The sequence below is a fragment of the Pristiophorus japonicus genome, chromosome 20 (assembly GCF_044704955.1).
Source record: "Pristiophorus japonicus isolate sPriJap1 chromosome 20, sPriJap1.hap1, whole genome shotgun sequence".
NCBI lineage: Eukaryota > Metazoa > Chordata > Chondrichthyes > Pristiophoridae > Pristiophorus > Pristiophorus japonicus.
Window position 1 is genome coordinate 10,446,786 of NC_091996.1, and position 27,025 is coordinate 10,473,810.

Below are 27,025 nucleotides of genomic sequence, written 5' to 3' on the forward strand. Positions count from 1 at the left end.
AGTTATGATCAAAAATTAGCAGCTGTGAATATGCATATTTTAAAAACATTAAAAATATTTTAAATACTAGGAAGTCAATATTGGGCAGTGCAGGCTGCTCTTGTTTTTCAGGCTGGTAATCCGTTGATAAGGAAGTACATTTTTTTTGTCAAACCAAGCTTAAAGCAATTTGCCATGGATTCTTACAGGAGCATTAAATTTATTGCTGATATTGAATTCCATAACTTGCATTTTTCATTGAAGAATAATGGCCAGGCAAAACGTGGAATGCAAGCAATACAAGTTTTGTGCTGATTTCAGCAGATGTGGCAGAGCTTGTGTGCTTTGATCTCTTTGCTTATTTGTCAAAAGATTCCCTGAATATACTGTTTGGCTTTTGTACGCTGTGGTGGTCTGCTATCGGAACTTTGCAATGCTTACTTGAAATGCTTTCGTATTTTGACATAGAAAAATCTCTGCAAATATCATGAATGTGTTGCACAATTTTTCAGAACGAGTAATTAAGGTGCTTATTACAATAAACGTGACCACTTTACTCAGGCAGGGCAGCACCTTTTCAGCAAGCCGCGAGCATTTTCAGATTTTTGGTACGTTATGGCTTTCCTGTTAAATTCCTCGTCTCTTTCAAATATGTTTAGAAAGCTCCAGTAACTTGCTGGCTTTTATTGGTGCTTAAGATGTAGCCTATTTTTGGTACCATTCATGCTTCCTCCTTTCTCTTACCCCCCCCACCCTGCAGAAAACAATCCTCACTGTGGGTCTCTAGTTAGGAGTGGGTGGAATTTTTAAAAGCAACCTCAGCTGCTGCCCATAGAAACCCGAATTTATTACGGCCACAGCTCACATTGTTGGGCGATGCCCTGTTTCTATTACCATGATAGTGCCCCTATTCAGTGCGCTTGTGGATGCAGACAGGTGGAAGCAGGCGGCTGCTGGGGAGGCGGTTGCCCTGAAACCAAGCTTTTCATTCCATTGCATTCGTGCAGAGACTGTTGCCCCTTTTGTATTCAGTGTGAATTGATGTCCATCTGCCACTGGACGCTTATAATTGGGGCTGGTGCCTGTCTTGAGTCACTGGACTGTGATGTACATGGTGAATATGTTTGCCTCTTGAATGTTGTAACGCTTGGAATAGATGTTGTACAGCAGAGCGTTAACAAGAAGTGGCCTCATTCCTGCATTATATTGGCTCCAGGCTTCAATTTCAGGAGCACTACTGAAAGTTTTGGAGTGTTCTGGCCACTTGCATCTACATTGGTTAAGGCTCACTTGATGCCTTGGCACGCACTCCTTTACAAAGTCATGTTTCAATATGTAAAATGACTCATTTTGGAAGAATCTTCAGATTCATTTGACATCTGGATTTTCTTTTTCATTATCTAACTTATTTTTCTCAAATAATAGGTCAGCAAATTGCACAGACTAGTTGCTGAAGGTTTGCTGAGTAGGTTAGTGACCTAGAGGTAAAAATAACCACCCCAATAATTGGAAAAAGCTGGTTCACAAACATCTCCATCACAATAGGTTATTTACTATTAGTAAACCTGTAGCACATGCTACGGACACGTGAGCAGTTTGGAGATACAGGTTACCTTCAAGCTGGCACATTGTTTTTACACCTTGCTGACAATGTGACCTTATCTGAACACACTTCCCTGAGGACATTATAACTAGACAGGGAGTGAGTTTAATAAAAACCCACAAAGGTAGTACTGTACCACTTAGTGTAGTGTGACCTGGATGATTTTTGCGCTGTGGTTTATATTTGCAGTGAAAATTTCCAAGCTGTCTTGCCTTCCCATCGAAAGGGAGCTAAAGCAAAGTAGCAGTTGTGAAATGGACTCTGTGCCCTGTTTTGCTGTTTTAAGTTTTCAGTTTAATTTAGTGAGGCAGCATTGTGTTCTCATTCAGTGATTACACCACACACTGCCAAAGGAGAGCGTTGATTTCAATCTGATCTTATTCCATATACATTCCAATTGGAAAAGGGCCAGCTATTGGTAACCGTTTGTAATCCCCATTTTGAGAGAACTGGTTAAAGCTTGTGTGTATGCGTGGCAGGGAAGCAGTTACTCTTGGCGAGCGGAAGGGGGAAGCTATGCTTTTATATTGGTGTGTTACCACCAGTGGCAGGTGAACAGTACCCGTGGCAATGGCATTCTTGGGCGCTTAACTTTAATACTGCAGCCGACGGAAAGTGTTCTCGCCATCAGCTGCAGGCCAAAATATAAACTGTCTGAATTCTCTCCTAGAAACATTTCCAAACCCACGTCATTCTGGGTCTAACGAGCTGTCACTTGATTCACTGGCTTCACTCCTGTGGTTCTGGCTTATTTGATTAGATTTTCCTGTAGTACCTTGTTAGTGCCGCCACCAGCTAATAGGCTGGTGCAGCTGATGATTCACTAATTGTTGCAGGGAAGAAACTTTTCTTCTTGCATGCTATTGTTGTCAGGAGGTTGTTGATTCTAAAGCAGTAATGACTGTGTGGAATATGCACCAATTACTTGCACTCAATATGCTTATTATTGTAGGAGGTTCCTAATTGAGCAACTATGTGATGAGTAAAAATTGCTGCTTGTTTTTCCTGTTCTGTATGCAAGGTAGACTGTGTGTGGGGGGAAATGATCTGGTGCTTGAGCAACTTCCTGAATGACTAACTTGTTTACACCGCACACTGCCAAAAGACATCTATGCAGACATCATCTTGTGCTTTTCATAGCTTCACATGTGGCCTTTAAACGTGATGGCTAATTAACAATTGCTTTGGACTGTATACAGGATAAATAGTACTATTTGTTTTGTACTTGGGGTGGTCCTAGGAATACAACCTAAAACCCTACTTACTTTTCCTATAGCCACCTTGCACTATTTGTGCATTTGCAAGCCCCGAGTCCCTTTCTTGATCTCTTACCTTTTTTGAAGCGTACTCCTGCATGGTATAAACATGCCTGGAGTTTCTTAACCTCCAAATGCATGACACTGCACTTGTCCCCATTTAAAAAAAAAACATGGACCATATCTAAATTGGTCAGCAATTCATTGAAAGAACTTGCATTTATATAGTGCCTTTCATGACCTATGGCCATCCAAAAGCCCTTTACAGCCAATGAAGTACTTGTTGAACTGTTGTAATGTAGTCTGAATTGACAAGTCACTCACCTTTTTTCCATCATCTGTTAATTTAAAAATTATTTCATTTGAGCTCTCTTCATAATTGAATATTCTGACCAGCTGTAGTCTGTGCTGCTAACTGGGCCCCAATCAGATCCACTGCATTAGTAACAATCCTCTGGGCAGACAGCTGGTTGAAATTACACAATATAATACCAGTCCTATAATCCCATGAAATCTAATTTTTCCTAATGGCTGTCTATGCAATACTTTACTTTGAAGTTTTTTTTGCCTTTCCTTCAGTGTGGTTTTTTTTAAATAAACTCTTTTTCGATTCTAACCCAACAACATACCCTATTATACCTTCCATTAATCTCTCCAAGTGAAAAATCAGCCCTCCCGAATTTAAATACTGACTCAAATTTCACAGTATTGAGTCACCTCAGGAACTGCAATCGAACAACACAATGATCACTATTGCCCTAATGGTCTCCCACAGAGATTTGATCTTGCCTCCTGATCATTACTAACACTACAATTAATAAGTTGTCTTCTCTGGTACTCTCCCAGACATGTCAATTAAGAAAACCATGGTGTGTCAACAAATTAACTCTGTCTTGCTCCCTTCTGCACTTGCTGCGTCTTTATCAGACCACTTGATGGAAGGATAGTAAAAAGCACCCATGATAACAATGCTATATGCTGTTCTGCTCTTCTGATTTGCTCACAAATTTCCTTGTCTAGTTCTGTTATACGAGTGACCTATAATGCGAGGATCAACCTTGACCAACTCCACAGTCTAACTGTACCTAAATCGTTGAACAATATCCTCCCTTTTAATAGCAGTTGTATGCTTTTCAGCAAATAAAGCTGCAACCTTCCTTTTGTGACCCAACCTGCCTTTACAGAAATCCATGTAATCCTACAACAGTACTTCTGATCCATCAGTATTATCTTCCCAGATTTCAGGTAAATATTTATTTACATTTTCAATGAAGCATATCCCTGTAATTCCAGCTTTTCTTTCTAATAATTTGAGCATAATTCCTCTTGTGCAGGCAATCTTGATCCCTGTAATTGAAATAATTGGTATTATTACCCAGCCTTAATAGAGCTGCACACATCTTGAGCTATAGCATTCTTGGTCCTTATTTTCTTTAAGTATTTTCCAGTAGCATTTTCTGAGTTAATTTATTACCCCCCACACCCCCCCCCCACCTTCCTGAAACAGTTACCCTCCTCCGAGAATGTCCTCCAGTTATCCAGACACCAGCCCTTCTTTCTTAATTTCTTGAGACAGTGATTGAAACTAATAAACCTATATTTTTTTTGATCAATCCTGAATGAGTGATAATCAAGACCATCTATTCAATTTGCTTGCCATGCTCTTGTAATTACCCAGTAAGGTGACTTCCTATCGTTCATACCAATGTGCAAAGCAATTACAGCTCCCTTAATAATAACTTCGCTATCAAACAATCTGCCCTATTATTTATGGCCTTAACCCTAAGATCTGAGACCTGAGACTTCTCTCTGCAAATAACCCTATCAACATGTTTCATCATGGGGCCTCCAACTGGCAAGGCTCTATACTTGGCAATGTTACCATTGGGCTGAATTCAGTCTGTTTTGGGAGGATGCAAGTGTGCATCCTGCCCGTTTTGGGTTTGTGAATTTTTTTTGAGTAATAAAGGGATCTCTCTCTCCTCTCTGTCCCTCCCCTGCCCCCCCCCCCCCCACCCAGAGGTAACAGTAGAGGGTTAGGTGGCAGAAGGATTTTTGTGTGGAGGAGTAACCAGAGATATATCCCAGTGAATGATTTGTTAATTTAGAGGTGGCAATAGTAAGGGCAAAGGTGGTTAGGTAAATTTATATGTAGGATGCGTTTGGAGGAAGAAAGTTGGAGTAAACAGGGCGGTGATTTCTGGCACAGGTCAAAGTTGGTGCAGATAAGGAGCAGCTCAGTGCCCAGGCTAAATGGAGACAAAAAAGAGGACATTTCAGCAAAGGTTTTCCTGACCCGTTATTTACTTCACTTGGTCTTATGGTTGGATTTGAAGATCGTTTTCTGGTGTTGGAGAGCATCACTGAGCAGATCTGGTACCGTATATTTCCATTTACTGTATACTGAAAGGCAGTTCTGATCAAGGGAATATTGAACAATCATTTCAGGCATTTTGTAATATTGGAGTCTTGGTTTCTGAACTTGAAGTGGTGTTGAAGATTAGAAAAGTATTCTATATTTTAATTTTTCTTTACCTTTTTTGAGACACCACAAATCTTTTGAAATGTTCATTTTTTTTTAAGCATTCAGCTGGAATGGCCATTTCTAAGTTTGGCTGTTTGGCTGCCTTGTTACCTATTTTGGATTATAGGGCCCAAGTTTCCACAAGAAAAAAAACGGGCGCCCCTCTGAGCTGGGCGCCCGTTTTTCGCGCCTAAAACGGCGCCTAAAAAAACAATCGCGATTCTGGAGCGTTCTGCAGCTCCTTGTCTGCCTGGCGCGGCGTGCAGGGGGGGGGCGGAGCCTACACTTGCGCCGATTTTGTAAGTGGGAGGGGGCGGGTACTATTTAAATTAGTTTTTTTTCCTGCCGGCAACACTGCACGTGCGCGTTGGAGCGTTCGCGCATGCTCAGTGTGAAAAAAACATTGGCACGCGGCCATTTTTGTAGTTCTTTGTAGCTGTTTAGTTTTTATAAAAATTTTTAATAAAAGTACATTGCCATCAGCACAGAGGCTTCTTGTAGCAGTGAGAAGGGTGCAGGAAGCCTCAAAGTTGAGGCAGCCGTTTCCCGACGACCTCCACCTTTTGCCGTCGGGAAATGGCTCCTCAATTTCTGAGGCTTCCTGCAGCCTTCTCTCTTTCCCGCCAGCGGTCTGGAACGACTCCATTTCCCCCCTCCCTCCCTCCCGCGTTCGGTCGGCTCCCTCCCTCCCTCCCGCGTTCGGTCGGCTCCCTCCCTCCCTCCCGCGTTCGGTCGGCTCCCTCCCTCCCTCCCGCGTTCGGTCGGCTGGCTCCCTCCCTCCCTCCCGCGTTCGGTCGGCTGGCTCCCTCCCTCCCTCCCGCGTTCGGTCGGCTGGCTCCCTCCCTCCCTCCCGCGTTCGGTCGGCTGGCTCCCTCCCTCCCTCCCTCCCGCGTTCGGTCGGCTGGCTCCCTCCCTCCCTCCCGCGTTCGGTCGGCTGGCTCCCTCCCTCCCTCCCGCGTTCGGTCGGCTCCCTCCCTCCCTCCCTCCCGCGTTCGGTCGGCTGGCTCCCTCCCTCCCTCCCGCGTTCGGTCGGCTGGCTCCCTCCCTCCCTCCCGCGTTCGGTCGGCTCCCTCCCTCCCTCCCTCCCGCGTTCGGTCGGCTCCCGCCCTCCCTCCCTCCCTCCCGCGTTCGGTCGGCTCCCGCCCTCCCTCCCTCCCTCCCGCGTTCGGTCGGCTCCCGCCCTCCCTCCCTCCCTCCCGCGTTCGGTCGGCTCCCGCCCTCCCTCCCTCCCTCCCGCGTTCGGTCGGCTCCCGCCCTCCCTCCCTCCCTCCCGCGTTCGGTCGGCTCCCGCCCTCCCTCCCTCCCTCCCGCGTTCGGTCGGCTCCCGCCCTCCCTCCCTCCCTCCCGCGTTCGGTCGGCTCCCGCCCTCCCTCCCTCCCTCCCGCGTTCGGTCGGCTCCCGCCCTCCCTCCCTCCCTCCCGCGTTCGGTCGGCTCCCGCCCTCCCTCCCTCCCTCCCGCGTTCGGTCGGCTCCCGCCCTCCCTCCCTCCCTCCCGCGTTCGGTCGGCTCCCGCCCTCCCTCCCTCCCTCCCGCGTTCGGTCGGCTCCCGCCCTCCCTCCCTCCCTCCCGCGTTCGGTCGGCTCCCGCCCTCCCTCCCTCCCTCCCGCGTTCGGTCGGCTCCCGCCCTCCCTCCCTCCCTCCCGCGTTCGGTCGGCTCCCGCCCTCCCTCCCTCCCTCCCGCGTTCGGTCGGCTCCCGCCCTCCCTCCCTCCCTCCCGCGTTCGGTCGGCTCCCGCCCTCCCTCCCTCCCTCCCGCGTTCGGTCGGCTCCCGCCCTCCCTCCCTCCCTCCCGCGTTCGGTCGGCTCCCGCCCTCCCTCCCTCCCTCCCGCGTTCGGTCGGCTCCCGCCCTCCCTCCCTCCCTCCCGCGTTCGGTCGGCTCCCGCCCTCCCTCCCTCCCTCCCGCGTTCGGTCGGCTCCCGCCCTCCCTCCCTCCCTCCCGCGTTCGGTCGGCTCCCGCCCTCCCTCCCTCCCTCCCTCCCGCGTTCGGTCGGCTCCCGCCCTCCCTCCCTCCCTCCCTCCCGCGTTCGGTCGGCTCCCGCCCTCCCTCCCTCCCTCCCGCGTTCGGTCGGCTCCCGCCCTCCCTCCCTCCCTCCCGCGTTCGGTCGGCTCCCGCCCTCCCTCCCTCCCTCCCGCGTTCGGTCGGCTCCCGCCCTCCCTCCCTCCCTCCCGCGTTCGGTCGGCTCCCGCCCTCCCTCCCTCCCTCCCGCGTTCGGTCGGCTCCCGCCCTCCCTCCCTCCCTCCCGCGTTCGGTCGGCTCCCGCCCTCCCTCCCTCCCTCCCGCGTTCGGTCGGCTCCCGCCCTCCCTCCCTCCCTCCCGCGTTCGGTCGGCTCCCGCCCTCCCTCCCTCCCTCCCGCGTTCGGTCGGCTCCCGCCCTCCCTCCCTCCCTCCCTCCCGCGTTCGGTCGGCTCCCTTCCCTCCCCCACCCCCCCCCCCCCCGCGCGTTCGGTCGGCTCCCTTCCCTCCCCCACCCCCCCCCCCCGCGCGTTCGTCGGCTCCCTTCCCTCCCTCCTCCCACCCAGCCCGCGTTCGTTCGGTCCCCCCGCCCGCGTTCGGTCAGCTCCCTCGTTTTGTGAGGCTTGCTGCACCATTCTTCCTGGCTGAAGCACTTTTACACAGGTTGGAAGATGGTTTATTTAATCTTTTCCTTGCTTATAAATGTTTATTCAGGTTGGATTTATTTGTATAATATTTGTATAAGTATAAATAAGGATTGATTGTAGAATTTAATGAGTTCCCTTCCCCCCCCCCCCCCCCCCCACCTCGTTCTGGACGCCTGATTTGTAACCTGCGCCTGATTTTTTAAATGTGTAGAACAGGTTTTTTCAGTTCTACAAAAATCTTCACTTGCTCCATTCTACTTTAGTTTGGAGTACATTTTCACTGTGGAAACTTTCAAATCAGGCGTCAGTAGCCGGACACACCCCCTTTTGAAGAAATAATTCTGTTCCAAAGTAGAACTGTTCAACCTGACGAGAACTGCAGGAAAAAAAATGTGGAGAATTGCGAATTCTAAGATAGTCCGTTCTCCACCAGTTGCTCCTAAAAAAATCAGGCGCAAATCATGTGGAAACTTGGGCCCATTGTATGCACATACACAGGCCATGCATCCAATGTTATGAAGCATTTTTTGTTATGTAGCAGTGTAACTTGGGTCTGCCGGCTTTGCTTCACTCTATCGATACCTTTTATACTGATTTTGAGTACAGCTACAGCATTATATCACTGTTACTGTGGAGTTGCAGAGCCAGTTCCTTATTTAAAACAATAGTACTTGTATTTGCAAACAGGTGGCCTGGCGGACGTGAAAATTGATGTTTCATGTAGATGAGATGTTGAAGGATTACTAACTGTGAGGTGAATGCTCCAAACCAATCGAGTGGTTAAATAAGTGGATAAAACACATTTTTTGGAGGAGGATGAATATTTGGAGCTTGATGTCTTTGGGAATGAAATGCATTTCTATCTTCTCTGCTGTTCTCAGTTACAATATATTACAGGTGACTAATTGGTGGAACCATAACTGAAGCCTTTTACAAAATGTAGCAGACAGCCAGGAAATAATGCACTGAACTTTTCTTTTCAGACTGGGAATTGGCAATCCGAGTAGGTGTGATGGACTGTGCCGAGGAGAAGAATTTTGCCACTTGTACAGAGTTTGGTGTTCACTTCTATCCAACCTTTAGGGTAAGGACGGACCTGATGACCTGAGCATGGCTTTTGGAGAGAAGTGTGTCTTTGAGCTGTAAACCACTCGCTTTGCAAACTTTTGTATTTTGATATGAAAATGAGGTCATCTTTATTGATGCTGGTATCAATGTACCGTCTGTTCTGTTGAAATTTGATGTCCCTTTATATCCACCTGTGCATGGAGCACGGCACTTGCATTGTAATAATAACGAATTTTGAACCCATTTCACAATAAAGTTATCTTGCATTACACACACCAGTTACTTTTTGTTTGCTAACTTTTTCCAGCCAAAGCTGTGACGATGCACTGTTGGCTGTCATGTAGTTTATTGGCTTCCCCACAGGTTTAATGCCATCAAAAGGAGATTGGGAGCACAGTGTACCTTGCAGGGTAGGTAAAGAACAGAAGTCACCCTGGAGAGCAGTTATACCTCCTTATGCCCCAGCTTGAGAGGGCAGATTACCTGCTTCCTTTTCCTTTCCTCCAATTGGGAATTGGTGCAGGAAAGCAATGAGGGATGAAAGAAGAATAAAATTATCTTAATGATCTAGTGAGGTACAGGCACACCTCGGGTAAAGGCATCACCTGGTGTAGCAGAAAGTTAAACGTCCAAGTTCAGTTCCTAGTTTGTACTGATTTTCTACCAAGACCCTGGTTGCGAAACAATTGTTGACCTAAACACTCCTGGGTTAAAGAGGGGTAAAATAAGTCAGTAGTTCTAATTCCTGATTGCTATCAAATGCAATAACCTTGCTGAAAACATAGGAAATAGGATCAGACTTGACGATAATGCTCTACATGAGCTATAGTGCAGGAAAATGTATTCAGAAATCTTATTAATTTCACAAACTGTAATGAATGTTTCTAATTCTGTCCCATTAACCACAGATGCAGGTGGTGACTCTTTTTGCTACATTGCCCAGCCTGGCCAACGCTTACTGAACAAATCTCAATTTTGTGCGAGACAGCATTCTTCCAAGTCTCATGAAACTTGTGTAGAGAGTTTTGTTCTTGTTTGTGGAATGGTGCTCAGTTTTATGCTCTTTCACACCTGAACTCCACATTACATAGTGAGTTATTGGCCTTGATTTTGCAGCGGGCTCAGTTGGGAGCACCCTCGCCTCTGAGTCAAAAGGTTGTGGGTTCATGTCCCATTCCGAGACTTGAGTACAAAAATCTAGGCTGACACTCCAGTGCAGTATTGATCGAGTGTTGCACTGTCAGAGGTGCCGTCTTTCGGATGAGACGTTTATTCAAGGCTCTGTCTGCTCTCTGGCGAACGTAAAAGATCACATGGAACTATTTCAAAGAAGAGCAGGGGAGTTATCTCCAGTATCCTAGCCAATATTTTGCCCTCATTTAACATAAAACAAAAACATTATATGATCATTTTCATATTTGTGGGAGCTTGCTGAGTGCAAATTGGCTGCTGTGTTTCCTACATTACAACGTGACAACACGTTACTGGCTGTAAAGAGCTTTGGGATGTCCGGTGATTGTGAAAGGTGCTACATAAATGCAAGTTTTTCTTTTCTTTCAGGGTAGATATTTATTACTCTGGCTTGATTTGTTAAGAGGTGCTCCTCAAGTGTTGCCATTGAGATGAAAACATGGCTGATAAAACAGTACTTCCCAACCAAACATTACTTTAGTCAGAATGTCAAACTTGGCCAGCCTGAAGGGAAATGGCTGAGTGAACAAAGTAGAATGGGGTGGACCGTCTGTTTTTCCTCCTTCCCTTTAAAGTATAATCTGTAGAGCTGGGCATGATTTTTCCACGGTCTCCTTGGGGTCAAATCCAGAAGACATTTGAGGTGAATGCAATGGCAGTTGTCTCATTCTCGTTTGCACTCCCCTGACAGCGTACTCTTCTAAAGCTCTAGCTAGAGCAGCTGTGCTAATAATTTCCATCATCTTTCAAGAATTTGTATGTGCAATTGGAACATTAATTCGAGGCCCAGTTAAAATGACATTTTCTCATGGGAAAGGCCGCATCTTCTGTTTCAAATGGTATGACTTGGCAGGCCACTGGACCTTGCTTCCGAACATGACCATGGTGAGGGGGGAAATACAATTTAGGTGACTACAACTTGCATTTATATAGCGCCTCATGATGGACGTTTGGGGTGAATCTACTTTTTTCTTTTGCCAGGTTTCCTTTTTTATTTTCACAACAGGACACCACTTTCTGGGTTCTGTAAAAAGTAATTGCTGTTAGAGAGCTATTATTTCCACCATCTCATATGCTATCATTAAAAACCTGTTGTGTTAACATTTTAATTTTTATTTTGCATTCCCCTTGTAGTACTTCAAAGCACTTGCAGCCCAGTTCACAACAGGAGAAAGCTACAAAGGTATGTTACGAAAGCAAGTGACTGGGAAATTGCCACAACTCACAGTAAGATCGAAGAAATGTTTTATTCCACGTGGCGTTTCATGTTTCCTTCAGGCCAAACCAATTGTGTAATATCGATACTAATCTAATACTCTTGCTTAGAATTGATTTTTTTTTAAGTAAGAGTTTGAAATCCGACAACAGTTTGAGGGTGGAAAGAAGGGGAAGCAATAGTTACCTAATAATTTAATTAGCTGTTCTTGGTTGAAACTTTTGTGTAGATATTTGGATTTATTTTCTAAAACTATCCCATTTCAACAGGGCGGTGGCCAGCAAATGTAAATGCTGTGTCTCACAGGTATAAAAAGCCTATTTTAATATTTGAATAATTATTTTTAGGGAAGTCCCCAAGTGTCAATGCTTCCGGCATATTTAAAGGTATGTCAGCGAGTTGTTCCTGTATAAATCTACCAACCATCAGGGCAGTTAGAAATAAAATCAATCTTAAACCTGTAGGGGAATTCAGTCATTTGGTCCTTCCAGAGTCCATGAATAATTATACTATCATGGATGTTTTGTCCTTTTTCCCCTTTCTCCTCTTTCCTCCCCACCCCCCCCCCCCCCGCCACTCCCCCTCCTGCCAGCACCACTGCCACTTGTTATTTGAAGAAACTTGATGTTTATTGCCTACCTTCCATGAAGAAAAAAAATCAAGAAATAATAGTATCTCTCTCTCACCCAATCTACAGATAACCAACCAGCTTCCTTTTTAAAAAAAAAAACAGGTCAATTGACCCCAAATCAACTACCTTCCCCGTGAGTCTGCTCCACTATCCTGTCGGGGGGGTGGGGTCTGTTATCTAGCCTTAATCAAGGTTTGTGAATTTTGTATTTGTATCCTTTGACCTATGCTCATTGTCCAAGTTAAGTAAGTTGCTTACTTCAACCTTATCTTTACTTCTCATTATTTGAAAGACTTGTCACGATGCCCGAGATTTTTCTCCAGTGAAAATATTTTCATTTGCTTTAATCTTTCTCCCTAACTTGGGCATAGAATTATGCTGGCCACTCTTCTGCCCCCTCCCCCTTTCTGTTGTAACAGTATCCTTTTATAAGTAAGATGTCCAAAAATGTGAGTCATACTGCAGAAATGGCCCTACCATTCATCTGTACAATGCCAGTATAAATTAACTTGATTTGTGATCCAGTGCACCAAGGAGCCAGTTTGCTTTATTATTAATTGCTTTATAATAGCTAGATTCTGTCAGCTTTTTAAAAATTTCATTCACTGGATGTGGGCGTCACTGGCAAGGCCTGCATTTATTATCCATACCTAATTGCCCTTGGGAAGGTGATGGTGGTGAGCCGCCTCCTTGAACTGCTGCAGTCCGTGTGGTGAAGGTACTACCACACTACTGTTCGATAGGGAGTTCCAGGATTTTGACCCAGTGACGCTGAAGGGACGGCGATAGATTTCCAAGTCCGGATGGTGTGAGGAGAGCTTGGATGCAGGGGTGGTGTTCTTATGCGCCTGCTGCCCTTGTCCTTCTAGGTGATAGAGATGGCGGATTTGGGAGGTGCTGTCGAAGAAGCCTTGGCGCGTTGCTGCAGTGCATCCTCTAGATGATTAATATCTGATGATTTCCACATCCTTTTCAGCCTCTGCCAGTGGATAAAAAATATATCTTCTGTGACTGGCATTACATGGAACTTTTTTTATTTGATTTCCCTAACCTTGCTGTTGGAACTTTTCTTTTTGTTTGAAGATCAGTTTGGGTGGGCCACAATCCCATGAACCTTGAGGTCCTTCCTTTGAGGGGCAACTAATTTTTTTCTGTGATGTTGGGCTTAGCTGAAACACTTAATTCCACTGGCCTTTTACAAAATAGGATTATTTTGCGTTACATATGTAGAATCATACAGCACAGAAGGAGGCCATTGAACCCATTGTGCCTGTGACGGATCTTTTTTGAAAGTTATTCAATTAGTCTCACCACTGCTCTTCCCCTTCAATATTTTTCCCTTTAAGTGTATATCCATTTTTATGTTTCTAAATGCATTAATCTATCAATATTAAATTCCATGATCATATCTTGCATAGTTGGTCCACATCACTCGAGTTAATTCATCTAGTTACATCCCCACAAAACTTTGTCAATTTAGAATACCATAGGCCACGTCATTGATGCATATTATCAACAGCAAGGGCTCTAGAACAGACCTTTCTGGACCAATTAGGGAATGTTCAATTTATCACCATCGGTTGAGTAAGTCTTTTAATAAAAGTCACCTCTGTTGGTCGAGTTCGCTAAGACTAAAACATTGTTTATATAAAATTAATTGAAACACTTATTTCTATACCTTGGAGAGAACAATATTTTCAAAACATTGATATAACTGAACCTGTGATTTTTAAAATATAATATCATAGCCAGTTCTGACAAATCTTTTGAGCTTTAATGGTACCTGGCCAGATATTACTTTCCTGGTTTAAAATAATCCACCTTTTGATTTGAAGCTTGCAGCTGACAATCTGGGAATTTGACCAAGAGGAGCAGTGTTTTCTCTCCAGCACTTGGATCTGTCATTTTCATTTAATTTTTATCTGCTTCCCATTGTAGCATCGATCCTGGAAAAATAAAATCTATATTGAATTTTGCAAGATAGATGCCGAGCTGGTCTAGATAAGGTATTTTAGGTTCTCATAGAATGTGTGAGGAAGGGACACAAAATCTGTAAAAGGACATAGACAGGCTAAGTGAGTGGGCAAACATTTGGCAGATGGAGTATAATGTTGGAAAGTGTGAGGTCATGCACTTTGGCAGAAAAAATCAAAGAGCAAGTTATGATTTAAATGGAGAAAGATTGCAAAGTGTTGCAGTACAGCTGGACCTGGGAGTACTTGTGCATGAAACACAAAAGGATAGTATGCAGGTACAGCAAGTGATCAGGAAGGCCAATGGTATCTTGGCCTTTATTGCAAAGGGGATGGAGTATAAAAGCAGGGAAGCCTTGCTACAGCTATATAAGGTATTGGTGAAGTCACACCTGGAATACTGCGTGCAGTTTTGGTTTCCATATTTACAAAAGGATATATTTGCTTTGAAGGCAGTTCAGAGAAAGTTCACGAGGTTGATTCCGGGGATGAGGGGGTTGACTGATGAGGAAAGCTTGAATAGGTTGGGCCTCTACTCATTGGAATTCAGATGAATGAGAGGTGATCTTATCGAAACGTATAAGATTATGAGGGGGCTTGACAAGGTGGATGTAGAGAGGATGTTTCCACTGATGGGGGAGACTAGGCATGATAGAATAAGGGGCCGCCCATTTAAAACTGATGAGAATTTTTTTGTGAGGGTTGTAAATCTGTGGAAATAGCTGCCTCAAAGCTGTGGAAGCTGGGACATTGAATACATTTAAGACAGAAATAGATAGTTTATTAAACGATAAGAGGTTATGGGGAGCGGGCAGGGAAATGGAGCTGAGTCCATGATCGGATCAGCCATGATCTTATTGAATGACGGAGCAGGCTCAAGGGGCCGTATGGCCTAATGCTGTTCCTATTTCTTATGTTCTACGAATCATAGAAATTTACAACACAGAAGGAGGCCATTCAGCCCATCGTGTCAGCGCTGGCTGAAAAAGTATTATCCAGCCTAATCCCACTCTCCAGCTCTTGGTCCGTAGACCTGTAGATTACAGTACTTCAAGTGTAAATCCAAGTACTTTTCAGATGTGATGAGGGTTTCTGCTTCTACCACCCTTTCAGGCAGTGAGTTCCAGACCCCCACCATGCTCTGGGTGAAAAAAGTCCTCCTCAACTCCCCTCTAATCATTCTACCAATTACCTAAATCTATGTACCCTTGGTGTCCCTGGTAAAACCAGCAAAAGGTCGGGGTGGGGGAATCTAGTTTTATAAACAACACACTTGTGTCTAATTAATTGTCTTGTATTTTGCATTAGTTGATAGAGGGGTGGCAATATAGTACATCAATACGACGCAATGTCTTGTGAATGGGATGCTTGATCAGGCTTAGTCAAGGCACCTGAGGAGAAAAGATGATTTTAGTATCTTTTGCAAGAAAATGAACATGTGATTCCCACTAGAATCCTGCAGCACAGACGGAGGCCACTCAGCCCATTGTGCCCGTGCCGGCTCTTTTTTGAAAGAACTATTGAATTAGTCCCACATTGCTGCTCTTTCCCCATAGCCCTACAATATTTTCCCCTTCAAATGTATATCCATTTTTACATGTTTACTGTTACCTGTTTCTAAATGCATTACTCTTATCAATATTACATTTCATGATCAAATCTTGCATAATTGGTTCACGTTACTCGAGTTAATTCTATTAGGTACAGTAGATTAGCAAACATTTTCCCCAAATAATTTGTGTTCAGCAACTTTTGTTAATCAAAAATTAAAATACATGTACTTAAATTGACCTAACAAATTCTTAATCCTTTCTCCTTTATTGGGGGAGGGTGATGGAGAGAGGAACTGTTCATAAATTAACATTTCAAAACATTAAAGAAAAAGCTTGCATTTAAATGAACATGTTTTAACATCCTCGGGTTGCACCAAAGAGCTTCACAACCAATCCAGTGCCATCACTGTTGTTTTGTAGACTGAGGTTCCCACAAACAGCAAATGAGAGAGATGATGAGTGAATTTGATTTGCTGGTGACTTTTTTCGAGGGTTGAATGTTACCTGAATAGGCAGATGGGATCTTGGTTTGACCTCTTTTGCGAAAGACAATCTGACAATACAGTACTGCACCACAGTATCAGCAAAGATTAAGTGCTTAAGTCTGTAGTGAAACTTAAAACACACAGTGGCGAGAGTGCTACCAGCTAAGTCAAGCTGACAAGTAATACAGTAGATTACCAAATTATTTGAGTTGTCCTGCTAGTTAACAAAGATGTATAATATTTTAAATCACCTAAGCAAGGATTTAAAACTCTGATGTAAAAAAAATATTGGAAGCAAGCCTTTCAAATGAAGAATTGTTTTTCTCACCAAAATCCTCCATTAAGGTCTAAATCAATTGTTAAATTTTCAACGCCATAAATTCTGTATTTAGGAGGAATTCAGTTGATTTCAAAAGTTAAGAGACTTTTTAATGAAGGAACAGCCTTCTGATGCCTTCAAGCCAGAATTCCAAAATACAAACCACTAATTGGAACTGAAAATGCAGAGCTACAGTTGGGAAGGAACTAGAGAAAGAAAACACAAATGGCTCTTTGTTTACTGTGAAATCAAGTTTGTGGTATCAACTGAGACTTTGTCGTCCAAAAGTTATCCCTATTGCTGTAAGTTCCCCACTTGTAATTGATACTGTTTAATTGTCATATTTTAGTATTTTGTTATACTTCTCTGATCTATGTGATTGACATAGAATCATAGAAATTTACATACAGAAGGGAGCAATCTTCCAACTTAATTGTTACCTAGGATTTGAGACCTGGTTCAGAGTCTGTAATTGCAGTGGATGACTGACACTAAAGGTGTTGAATAGTGGTGCTTATTTTATTTGATCTCGCTAGGCACAAGAATGAAGAAAAGATTTTATGTTCAAATATTACCATTTGAAAATTTGTTTTACAGGGCCCGATAGAGAGTTGCAGACTGTACGACAAATAATGATTGATTTTCTACAAAATCACACAAGCGCAAACAAGCCTCCTGCTTGCCCTGTGCTGGAAGCGACCAGGTACTTTTGGAAGTATGAGTTCTTCACCGTGATGCCATTTGTGCTACTTACAATGGAACCAGTAGATTATTCTTGGTACACATTTGAAGGGGGTCTTCCACTAAGTGTTGAAGTCTCCATTATTGAGGCTGAAATTGGGTGTGAAGCATGCTCTCTGTCCAATTGGATTTCTTAAGTAGACAATCAATTATGACATTGGGCAGTTTAGCCACCCATTTAAATTAGTGGCAAGGTGCTTATTTTTAAGTGTAGATGTCTTTTTTTTAATTTGAGGCAGAGACGTCTTAACTATTTTCTCCCACCACTATGCAGCAAATCAGTCACCCCACTGCCAAACCTATCTTTGATTCTGTCAATTCCTATATTCCAACAGTGACTGCACTTCAAAATTTAAAAATACTTAATCAGCTGTAAAGCGCTTTGGGACAGCTGGTGGTTATGAAAGGCGCGATTCTAAATGTTTTTTTCTTTTCCTCCCCCTCCGCCTCCGCCTCTCTCTCTCTCTCTCTCTCTCTCTCTCTCGGCTGGAGAGGGGATAAATTGTCCCGTGCTCACATTCCTAATTGGCATCTAACAAGCCCTACTTGAAAGGCTAAGTATGTCAACTGGGTGAGGAAAAGATTTGGGGGTGTCTCCAATGAGCACAACAGTCAAGTAGTCTGCCAATGCTCACTGGGCTTGATTGTGAGGAATGGCCATGTGAGTGAAGTACTTGATGGCTATCTGTTCACTCAACCGTAACTAAGCAAGAGTCTGTGCCTTCAGAAGAAGGTGGGCAAAAATTAGCAACACTTTTTATATTAATAAAAATCTTATGGGTGTGAATCCCACATTGTACTGTTTAGTTTGGACTCTTGCCATGTTGCACCAACATACGGTCCTGAACACTTGATTTATTTATGAAATATATTCATTTACTGTGCAGAAATCTAAAATATCGATATACTTAAATTTTATAGAGCAATGTTTTAAAAGCAACCTCCAGTATATACTAATTTTCTTTAACTGTAAAGCTGATATGGTCACTGTAGATGCCTTGTACACTTTTTTAAAAACTTTTGAAATGTCTTTCTGAAGTGTGTGCCCAGTCTTCAAAACATTTTCCTCTTTATTTCAGCTCTATCTCTATCCTGTCTTTGTTGGGTAAACACCAGAAGCACTATACAGCTGTTATATTTGAAACAGAGTTGTCCTATGTAGGTCGGGAGGTGAGTTTTTGAGTTCTCCCCACCCCCCCAGATGTTGTCTTCCTTTCCCTCCTACTCTATTCCCCATCCTTCCTTTCTCCCCCCTGTCTCTTCTTTTCCCCCCCCCCCCCCCTCAAAAAAAAAACCCAAGAAAAGGGTTTATACCTTGAATCTAATTTTGATATGCATTGGCTGAGATGTCTGGTACCCTTTTCCACTGTCTGTTTAACATTGAAATGAGGATCAGTGAGCAATGAAGACACATTACTGTGATAGGGAGGTTGAGAGACTAAGCACGTGAATGTACATGTAACTGAATTTGTAAGGAACAAATTCTTGTACAGCATCAACTAAAGCAGTCCAAATCTGTCTGCTATAATGCCACCGACCGGTAAGGAGCTGAAACAATGCAAGGCCTAATGCAGCATCTTGAACTCAAGTTGTCTTCAGTTACAGAGTTGTATGGTTTTATTGCAAACAATTAGATTCGGATCTGTGCCATTGGTCTGAATACAAGTGGTAGTTTGGCTTCTTTGGAAGCACACTCCTTGAGGTAGAGGTTGTGAATTCAAGACCTATTGCAAGAGCGCATGATCTAGGTAGAGACTTGGCAGTGCACTTGCCAGAGGGCTTGGCTCTTTGGAGGAGATGTTAAACCCAGGCCCTGTTTGTTGCAATGCATCCTGTACTAGTATGCCGAGCAAATGGGAGATTGATTATGAAAAAAGTGCTCATTAGGACATCTATATAATTAAAATACTCATGCCATGATACTTATAAGTTTTCATTGTTTTGTAACAGGTGATACTCGATTTGATGCAGTATGAGAATATTGTGGTAAAACGAGCAATGGATACAGACAAAAAGTTGCTGGAGAAACTCGGTATTGGTTCAGTACCATCTTGCTACCTGCTCTATCCCAATGGCACCCATGGATTAATTTACATGTAAGTGTACCAACAGTTTTTGCAATAGCAAAGCGTACAGAATCTTTCACCATATGGTATAGATTTTAAAGGGGGAAAAGCGGAGAGCTGCAATGCATTGGAAAGCCAGTGTGCAATGCCACAAAGGTCAAATATGGGTTCCTGCTTGAAGTTCCTCATGCAGAGAGTTCCCAATCTACCCTGCATGAAAAGGAGGTACGGAGTATTTGCCATGTGACTTCATCTTTGGGAGGAAAGGGAGAGTTGCCCTCAGTCACTTGAACTAGCTCCTGGGCATGCATCAGAAAATATTTTCCAGCAGATCGCCTAGTCTTGTCTTTTGCCCTGAAACGGGCTTTGGGGATAGATGGTAAAGGAGTAATTATGCACTGCAGAAATTCAACTTTGAATTCTCTCCTCTTGGATGTGGATTTGTATCCACAAGCTGCCTGTTTTTGACAATTGCTTGTCAAGTCAATCATTTGCCAATTTGGCCACCATGGTGCAATTAAAATTTCACAGGCATCTTTTGTTTGTGCCAGGAGTTCCTTTCGTTATGGGGTTTTGACCCATTTGTTTACACATCTGTAATGAGAAAGCCCTATTGGAAATTGATTCTCATTTGAGGGCTCTGCTTTTCTCTCACATAATTAAAAATTTACTATACTACTTCACATTACTATTTACTTGTCTCTCTACATAGAAACATAGAAAATAGGTGCAGGAGTAGGCCATTCGGCCCTTCGAGCCTGCACCACCATTCGATAAGATCAATAAGTTCACAGCAGTACACCTTTTCTGCTTTCTCCCCATACTCCTTGATCCCTTTAGCCGAAAGTGCCATATCTAACTCCCCTCTTGAATATATCCAATGAACTGGCATCAGCAACTCTCTGTGGTAGAGAATTCGACAGGTTAACAACTGAGTGAAGTTTCTCCTCATCTCAGTCCTAAATGGCTTACCCCTTATCCTTAGACTATGTTTGGTGATGCCCCTGACTGCTTGAATTCCACGGCCTTTTTTGATCATCTCTTGTAACTGAGTGTACATTGACCCCTTGAACACATGGCCCCTCTCGTACTGTAGATTGGATATGTTTATATTAAAACATCAATACCAGAATCCCAATGAAATGTGCCTAAGCATGTTATTGTCCAAATAGTGCAGAATAAATTAACAATATTTACCATTCTGTAGGTGATGCTCTTCTGACTTAATACAAATTTATACTGACTTGAACTGAAATTTCAATCTAATTGTGGATTTCATTTGAAGTTTCTTGTTAGCAATTAGCATAAGAATCCAAATCCCCTTTTGGTAGGTTGGCAGTAAACCAGTTAGTCTAAATATACTTTCTTTTGCCCTGTATAAAGTAATGGAATTAAACAAGTTATTTGTTCTCCTTCTCAAGGATTAGCCTTTTTAAGGAATTTAGTGTTCAATTTGAGTTTTGATGTATGAACAATGTGATTATTTAAACTTTTGCTTGAGAAAAATATGAATGAGGGAAGTTCATTTTATTTTGCTCACTGCCATAATGGTGGGACCCTCTTTTCTCTTTCCCTGTCCCAGATATTTGAGAGTCCCCCTATGCTGGGCCTGATGGTGAATATTTTAGCTTCTAATTGGTCTGTTTAACTAATTGATCAAATTCTCAGCATGGTGCAGATAACAAAATCCACTTTAAAAATGTGATATTAAAAGTGCTGGCAGCCCAACGCCTGCTACTTTCCTGACCTGAGTCTAAAGATCAGAGCTGCGCTGATGGTAAATTCTAGCAAGTACTGACTGTCCGTACAACTGCTACGAAGCCTGGTGGATCAAGAATCCAGAGTCTGAAAAATCAGTTTAAAAACAATTAATTGTGTTTTAGCTGATGAATGCAAAACTGGGCCCTGACATGCCTAGAAATGTTTGCAGATAATCTGGAGTGCAGGTAATAGAGGTTCTACTGTTACGTAGGTTTTTGGTCTTCAGCCTTCAGCCTATTTGTGTGTTTCTGCTTTATTTTTCTTTGATTTCCCCTTCCCACCCCTGAAATAAAATGGCCGAAAGGTTAATCCTATTGGGTGCGGTAGTACTTTCGCCAGTCTGCATTTCAGTCAGGAGTAATGGGCATCTGGTGGAGCTTAGACCCGGCATTGTGTTTATATACACAGTCCCCTAATGGACAGCCTGTGGTTTTCTTATGTAGCAGATCTCCTTAAGCTCCATTTGCAAGGAGCTTTTTCAAATTCACAATCAAATTTAGGAAGCACATTGGAAATAACGTAAAATAATTTAATACTGGTGTGCATGGACAGATGAGCCGCATACCTGTTGGTTGCATTTCTCTCTGCTTGGAGTGACTGCAGCATCCTGACAATTGTTGGATCCGATTCACTTCATTTGGGTGTACATTTCAGCAACTATAATGGCTGAGCTAAAATAACACTTCATTTGAGCATTTCTTTTCCTTGTTTTTAAACAAAGCCGTCTTAATTTGCAATAAAAGTGAAATGTTGCCATTTAAAACTTCAGTGACTGTCGCCTTTAGCAGCAAAAGGTACGAATTTAAAATAAAAAATGAAAGTAATCGAATTAATCCTCAATTGGAAAATGGAGCAGTATTTGCATCGTAGAAGTTTCCGACAAATTCATTCTTTAAGACCTGTCCCAAAGTCAAGTGCAAAATGTGTTGTATAGGAATATCTTTCATGCATGGTTTCGGGCCTTCTAAATATTGGGAAGCAACTTGTACATTGGATTTTGATTATTCCTACTTGGACGGTATTTAATTTGAGTTCTTGTAGGAAGACCTTTTATGAGATTCTGGTGCAGCACTGGCTTACTTGACTTCGCTTTCGGGGGGTGGGGGGGGGGCAGGGGGGTTGCTTGAAGACCTTCTGGGCACAGCCATTTTCTGAAGTCTCACTTTTCCTTCGAAGCAAATCGCAGACTGCAGAGCCTCCACATCCAACATTGGATTTGTTGCTTGCTGTGCTGCCAGGAAAGTACTTTTAAGCCTGGACAGCAACTGGAGGCACTTCCTGCACATGTGTCACGCTGATGTCTGACTTTGTGCTTTTCCTCGCAACAGTTCGCTTGTCTAAAACAGTGAGTGATGTGTTACTATGTGCAGAACTATGGGGGAACAATTACTTATTCCTGCCCCTATATTGCATATAAAAAAAGGTGCGTGTGGTGTGCATAGCTCCAATAACACTCAAAGCTCGACACCATCCAGGACAAAGCATCCAGCTTGATTGGCACCCCATCTACCACCTTCAGTATTCATTCCCTCCACCACCAGTGCACCATGGCTGCAGTGTATGCCATCTACAAGATGCACAGCAGCAACTTGGCAAGGCTTCTTCGGCAGCACCTCCCAAACCCGTAACCTCTACCACCTAGAAGGACAAGGGTAGCAGGCACATGGGAACACCATCGTATGCAAGTTCCCCTTCAAGTTACATACCATCCTGACTTGGAAATATATCGCCGTTCCTTCATCGTCACTGGGTCAAAATCCTGGAACTCACTCCCTAATAGCAATGTGGGAGTACCACCACCTCCAGGGCAATTAAGAATGGGCGATAAGTGCCGACCTTACTAGTGACGCCCACATCCCAGAATTATTATTTTTTTTTAAGTTTAAATTGAAATGAATTAGAGAATATTGGATTTTCTCCTAGATTCACCCCCATTCTAAAGAATGTGCACGGTCTCTTCATTTTCAAACTAAATGGATGAAGCTTTTTAAAACTTTATTAAATCTAAAGGCTTAAGAATACTTTTACCCTTTTGTGAAACATTTCTTGTTTTCAGTTTGTGGGATTAGTTACTTGCCCTAAGTAAAGTTGCACATGTAGTCCCTTAAATTGAGTGGTCTGATTTCCCCCAAAAAATAATAGTCTGATGTACTGTGCAATGTAATTTTTAGCATTAATGGACTCAAAATTGCTCTTTTTTTTGGAGCAACTTGATTTTTCTGGAGTATCTTAAAAATCCCCACATTGCACATTCAATTTCTACCAGTGTAAGTGAATTAGTTAGGATTTTTTTGGGTTTTTTTTCTCAAAAGGGGGCGTTACCAGCCGTCTACGCCCATTTTGGCCATTTAGGCCACTTTGCACATCCTAATAGTTACTCCAAACTAACTTAGGCCAGCGAATGTGGTCACTTGTGGCCGCACAGAAAAAACCAGTGCAGGTAAATACTAATGACTTGACTAAAGAATGAGAATAGGATCAAACAGCTATACAGGACTGACAAACTTTGCAAAGTTAATTTACTATACAACAGAAGCATCCATGGAAGCTTAAACTACAAAATAAGTAGAGACAAAACATATTTACATAATTTTTTCAAAATATCCAAATAAAAAATAGAAGTACCTCCTGCTTGGAATTCTTATGTTCTTTATGTAGGAAAGTATTTTCATCAACAGGGTTAAGGAAAGTCTTGAGTAAGCTCATTAAAATTGCTGGCTACACAGTTATCACCCCCCCACCCCCGATCAAAACTCTCCCCGCACCAACCTGTTTGTTGTAGCCTTAGCTCGGGAAGACAGCGGGCCGGCATGTGCGGCAGGCCACTCAGCCCAGGATAGGGGCAGGACGCATCGGGTCCCATGCTGCAGCACGCATAGTCAACGGCAGGAGCTACTGCACATGTGTGAACGCTCCAGTGCGCATGCGGAGAGCTGCCGGCACTGTCTTTCGCGCAGAGCCCTAGCTCCATCCCCTAATCGACAGACCACGCCGCGCCAAACCATGGGAGAGGCCACAGAGCGGCCAGAATCCGGAGACATCTTTTTGGCGCTGTTTTCAGCCTACAAAGTCGCCGCATCTCTGGTGAGTGCGCCAAAAAAACAGGTGGGCCAATTTTGAGCCCATTCGAACTGGGAGCTGTAAAGTTGTTAGATTCCGTTTTGTTTTTTGAGGGGTGGGTTGTATGGGCTCTGAACTAGTCAGTATGCATTTATATATAATCCTGATAGCTCAGTGACAGTATGAAAACATTTTAAGCAGGGAGAAATCTTTGATTTTAATATAATGAATTCTGTGTTGGGATTGCACGAGTCCTGATCAACGACACTGTTCAATAATTAATGGTGCTGTAGAAAGAATTTTTTTCTTTTTTTTTACTCTGCTGAATGAACAAACGCCATGGTTCGTGCAATAAAGTCTGTTGTTGGTGCTTTTAACCTTTTAGCCTACTGAATAAGCAGGCGTCCGTCATCCTGTTAGCACAACAACTCTTGCCCCGAGCTATTGTAACTCTTGTGATGTTGCATAAGGCAGCTTACCATGCACTTCAGAAAATAAACGCTGACTGTAGCTTTAAGGATTAATGCTTCAGAATCGCTGAGTTTAATGGAACATGCAGCTCAACATTTGTTGCCCATTTCAGGTTAATAAAAGCACATTATCTTGCATGTCTCCTGTCTAATGAATGTGGGCTTCCACTGTCTGGCACCAGCTTATTATAATTTATAAGCGTTTTTAAAGAAACTGAAATGTCTTGGTAATCCATTTTTTGATGTGTTCTTGACCTGTAGGTTTTTGCAGTAAATTGAGTGCTGCAATGAAAGCAATTTAACTTTGTTAATCTGATCTTAAAATAACCTGATTTAATATATCCTTGTATCATACAAGTATATATTATGCACCAGCATTTTTCTCCTCATAAGCCACCTCATCTACTTTCACACTCTTGTGAGCTGCTTAATTGTTTTTCGGCTTCCACGACATTCTACCCTCTTACATAAAGACTTTACTAACCATCTCAAAATGAATTGCAGGAGGTCAATTCATGCCTCCTTATTAACCCCCTCTGCTCCAGTGAAATTAGCCCTAGCTTCTTCAATCTCTGTTGATAACAACCCTTAACCCTGGTAACATCCTACTGAATTTATCTTTTTTTAATCCTTCCTGTTGTAAGGAATTTGACTCTACTCCACTGGATACAATGATACTTTATTTAAGACTTGTAAAACTTAACGATGTACTGCGCTATTTTTGACAGACCGATGTCTGTCAAGCCCCGCCCCCTGCTCATACTGCATGTTTTTGACCGACAGGCGACAAGCCCCGCCCTTCTCCCAGCCTGAATCATTCCATGCGCGTGGTGCTGAGAAGCAGAACATGATACTCCGATTCTCTCCCCTGCCGGCTTGGGCCTGAGAGGTGGGTGGGGAGGTGGAGGCTGGGGGGCGGGGTTGTGGATGTACTTGGACTGGGCTAAGGCACTTCGGCTGGCCCTTGCTGTCTTCTGGGAACTCTGTCGCTTCAGGAAGTCAACGTTGATCGAGTTACAATTTGCAAAGTCTGAGACCTTGGGATGGGTGGTTTCAGTTACACATTCCTGTGAAACTTCAGGGTGTTGCTTATCCTCCAAGGGGACCAATCAGAAACAAAGGGTGGAGCATGTTGGCTATTTTTGCAGTACAAATAAGCACGTTCAAAACTTAACACATTACAGTACATGAGCAATAGTTTACAGAACCAGCCAGAAAAAGTATATCACCCGCTCCATCCGGGATAGAAGTGTACTTCTTGATGTTACACGATAGACATGTTTCTCCTCTTGCCTCGGAATTCTTCTACATTAAACAGCCATTACACACGAAAAAGCTATGCACAGATTAATCACGTACCACACTTCCATTGTTTTCAATCACACTACTGTGCAAAAATGCCTGCACCAATTGGATTCCATATCATGTCATGTCTTCCTACGATTGTAGCTCAGGTTTAATAGTTTGCTGACTTGTTCTCTATACAATAGCTGCTGTTGTCAGGCTTTCAAGCAGATTAGCCCTTTCTTGCACCAAGCGCTACACAATCCTCCAACTGCAGTCTAACAAAGGTCTTCTGCAAGTTTATCATCGGTTAAGAATGACCTGCCTTTTAGAAATCGGTGATGACTGAATCTGACATTCAAGTGAGAGTTAATTATAGAGCAATGCGCATCACAAAGATCCAGCTGACTGGCCTGTTATCTCTGGGACTTTGATTTTGAATGTATGTTTGCTGCAAGGATTCTTTGTTAAATCAGTTTGAGGATTGTCAACCAACTTCCAGTGCGGGTGGGCCCAGAACTTTCTCCAACTCAACATTGTATAAATCAAAACCATCCCGATTTCGAACCCACGAAAAGCTCTACAACATTGCCTCTAATTCTTTTCCTTCGCTGGCTGTTTGCTTAGACTCAACCTGATGGTGTGCAACCTGAGTGTCCTGTTCGACCCTGAGCTGAGCTTCAGATCCCATATCCTATCTGTGACCAAGTTTCCCATTTCCACCTCCGTAACATGAACCACCCTTGTCCTTGCCTCTTCACCATTGCTGCTGAAAAGCTTATTCACGTCTTTACCATCTCCTGCCTTGATTTTCTTCAATACGCTCCTTGCTAACCTCGAGCTCCGCCCTACTTAAAGCTCCAACTCGCCCAAACCTCATCCGAGCCTGCACTGTTTAAGTTCTGTCACTACTGTTCTTCCCAACATGTTGAATTCAATATCCTCATATTTGCTTACAAATCTCTACCATGCCAATGAGCAAGCGCTTGGCCTCGGCTCTTCCGAATCAGGCCGCCTTTGCTTTCCCTCAACCTCCTTCCCATTCCGCTTTCCGAGACAGAGCCTTCAGGTGCCTTGCCTCCACCAGTTAAACAAGTACTTTGGTTCAGCTTCACAAAAGAAGACACAAATAAACTTCTGGAAATACTAGGGGACCGAGGGTCTAGTGAGAAGGAGGGACTGAAGGAAATCCTTATTAGACGGGAAATGGTGTTGGGGAAATTGATGGGATTGAAGGCCGATAA

The 27,025-nt window shown here is 43.6% G+C and overlaps 1 protein-coding gene across 1 annotated transcript in view; it reads left to right on the plus strand.

Annotated features, from left to right (window-relative positions):
• Nucleotides 1-27,025, plus strand: part of qsox2 (quiescin Q6 sulfhydryl oxidase 2) — an 86,387-nt gene that overhangs the window by 14,968 nt on the left and 44,394 nt on the right. Inside the window, exons 2-6 of the mRNA XM_070863745.1 lie at nt 8,947-9,047; nt 11,357-11,405; nt 16,997-17,102; nt 18,220-18,310; nt 19,091-19,236. Coding sequence (XP_070719846.1) covers nt 8,947-9,047; nt 11,357-11,405; nt 16,997-17,102; nt 18,220-18,310; nt 19,091-19,236 — 493 coding nt within the window. The remainder of the gene's footprint in view (nt 1-8,946; nt 9,048-11,356; nt 11,406-16,996; nt 17,103-18,219; nt 18,311-19,090; nt 19,237-27,025) is intronic.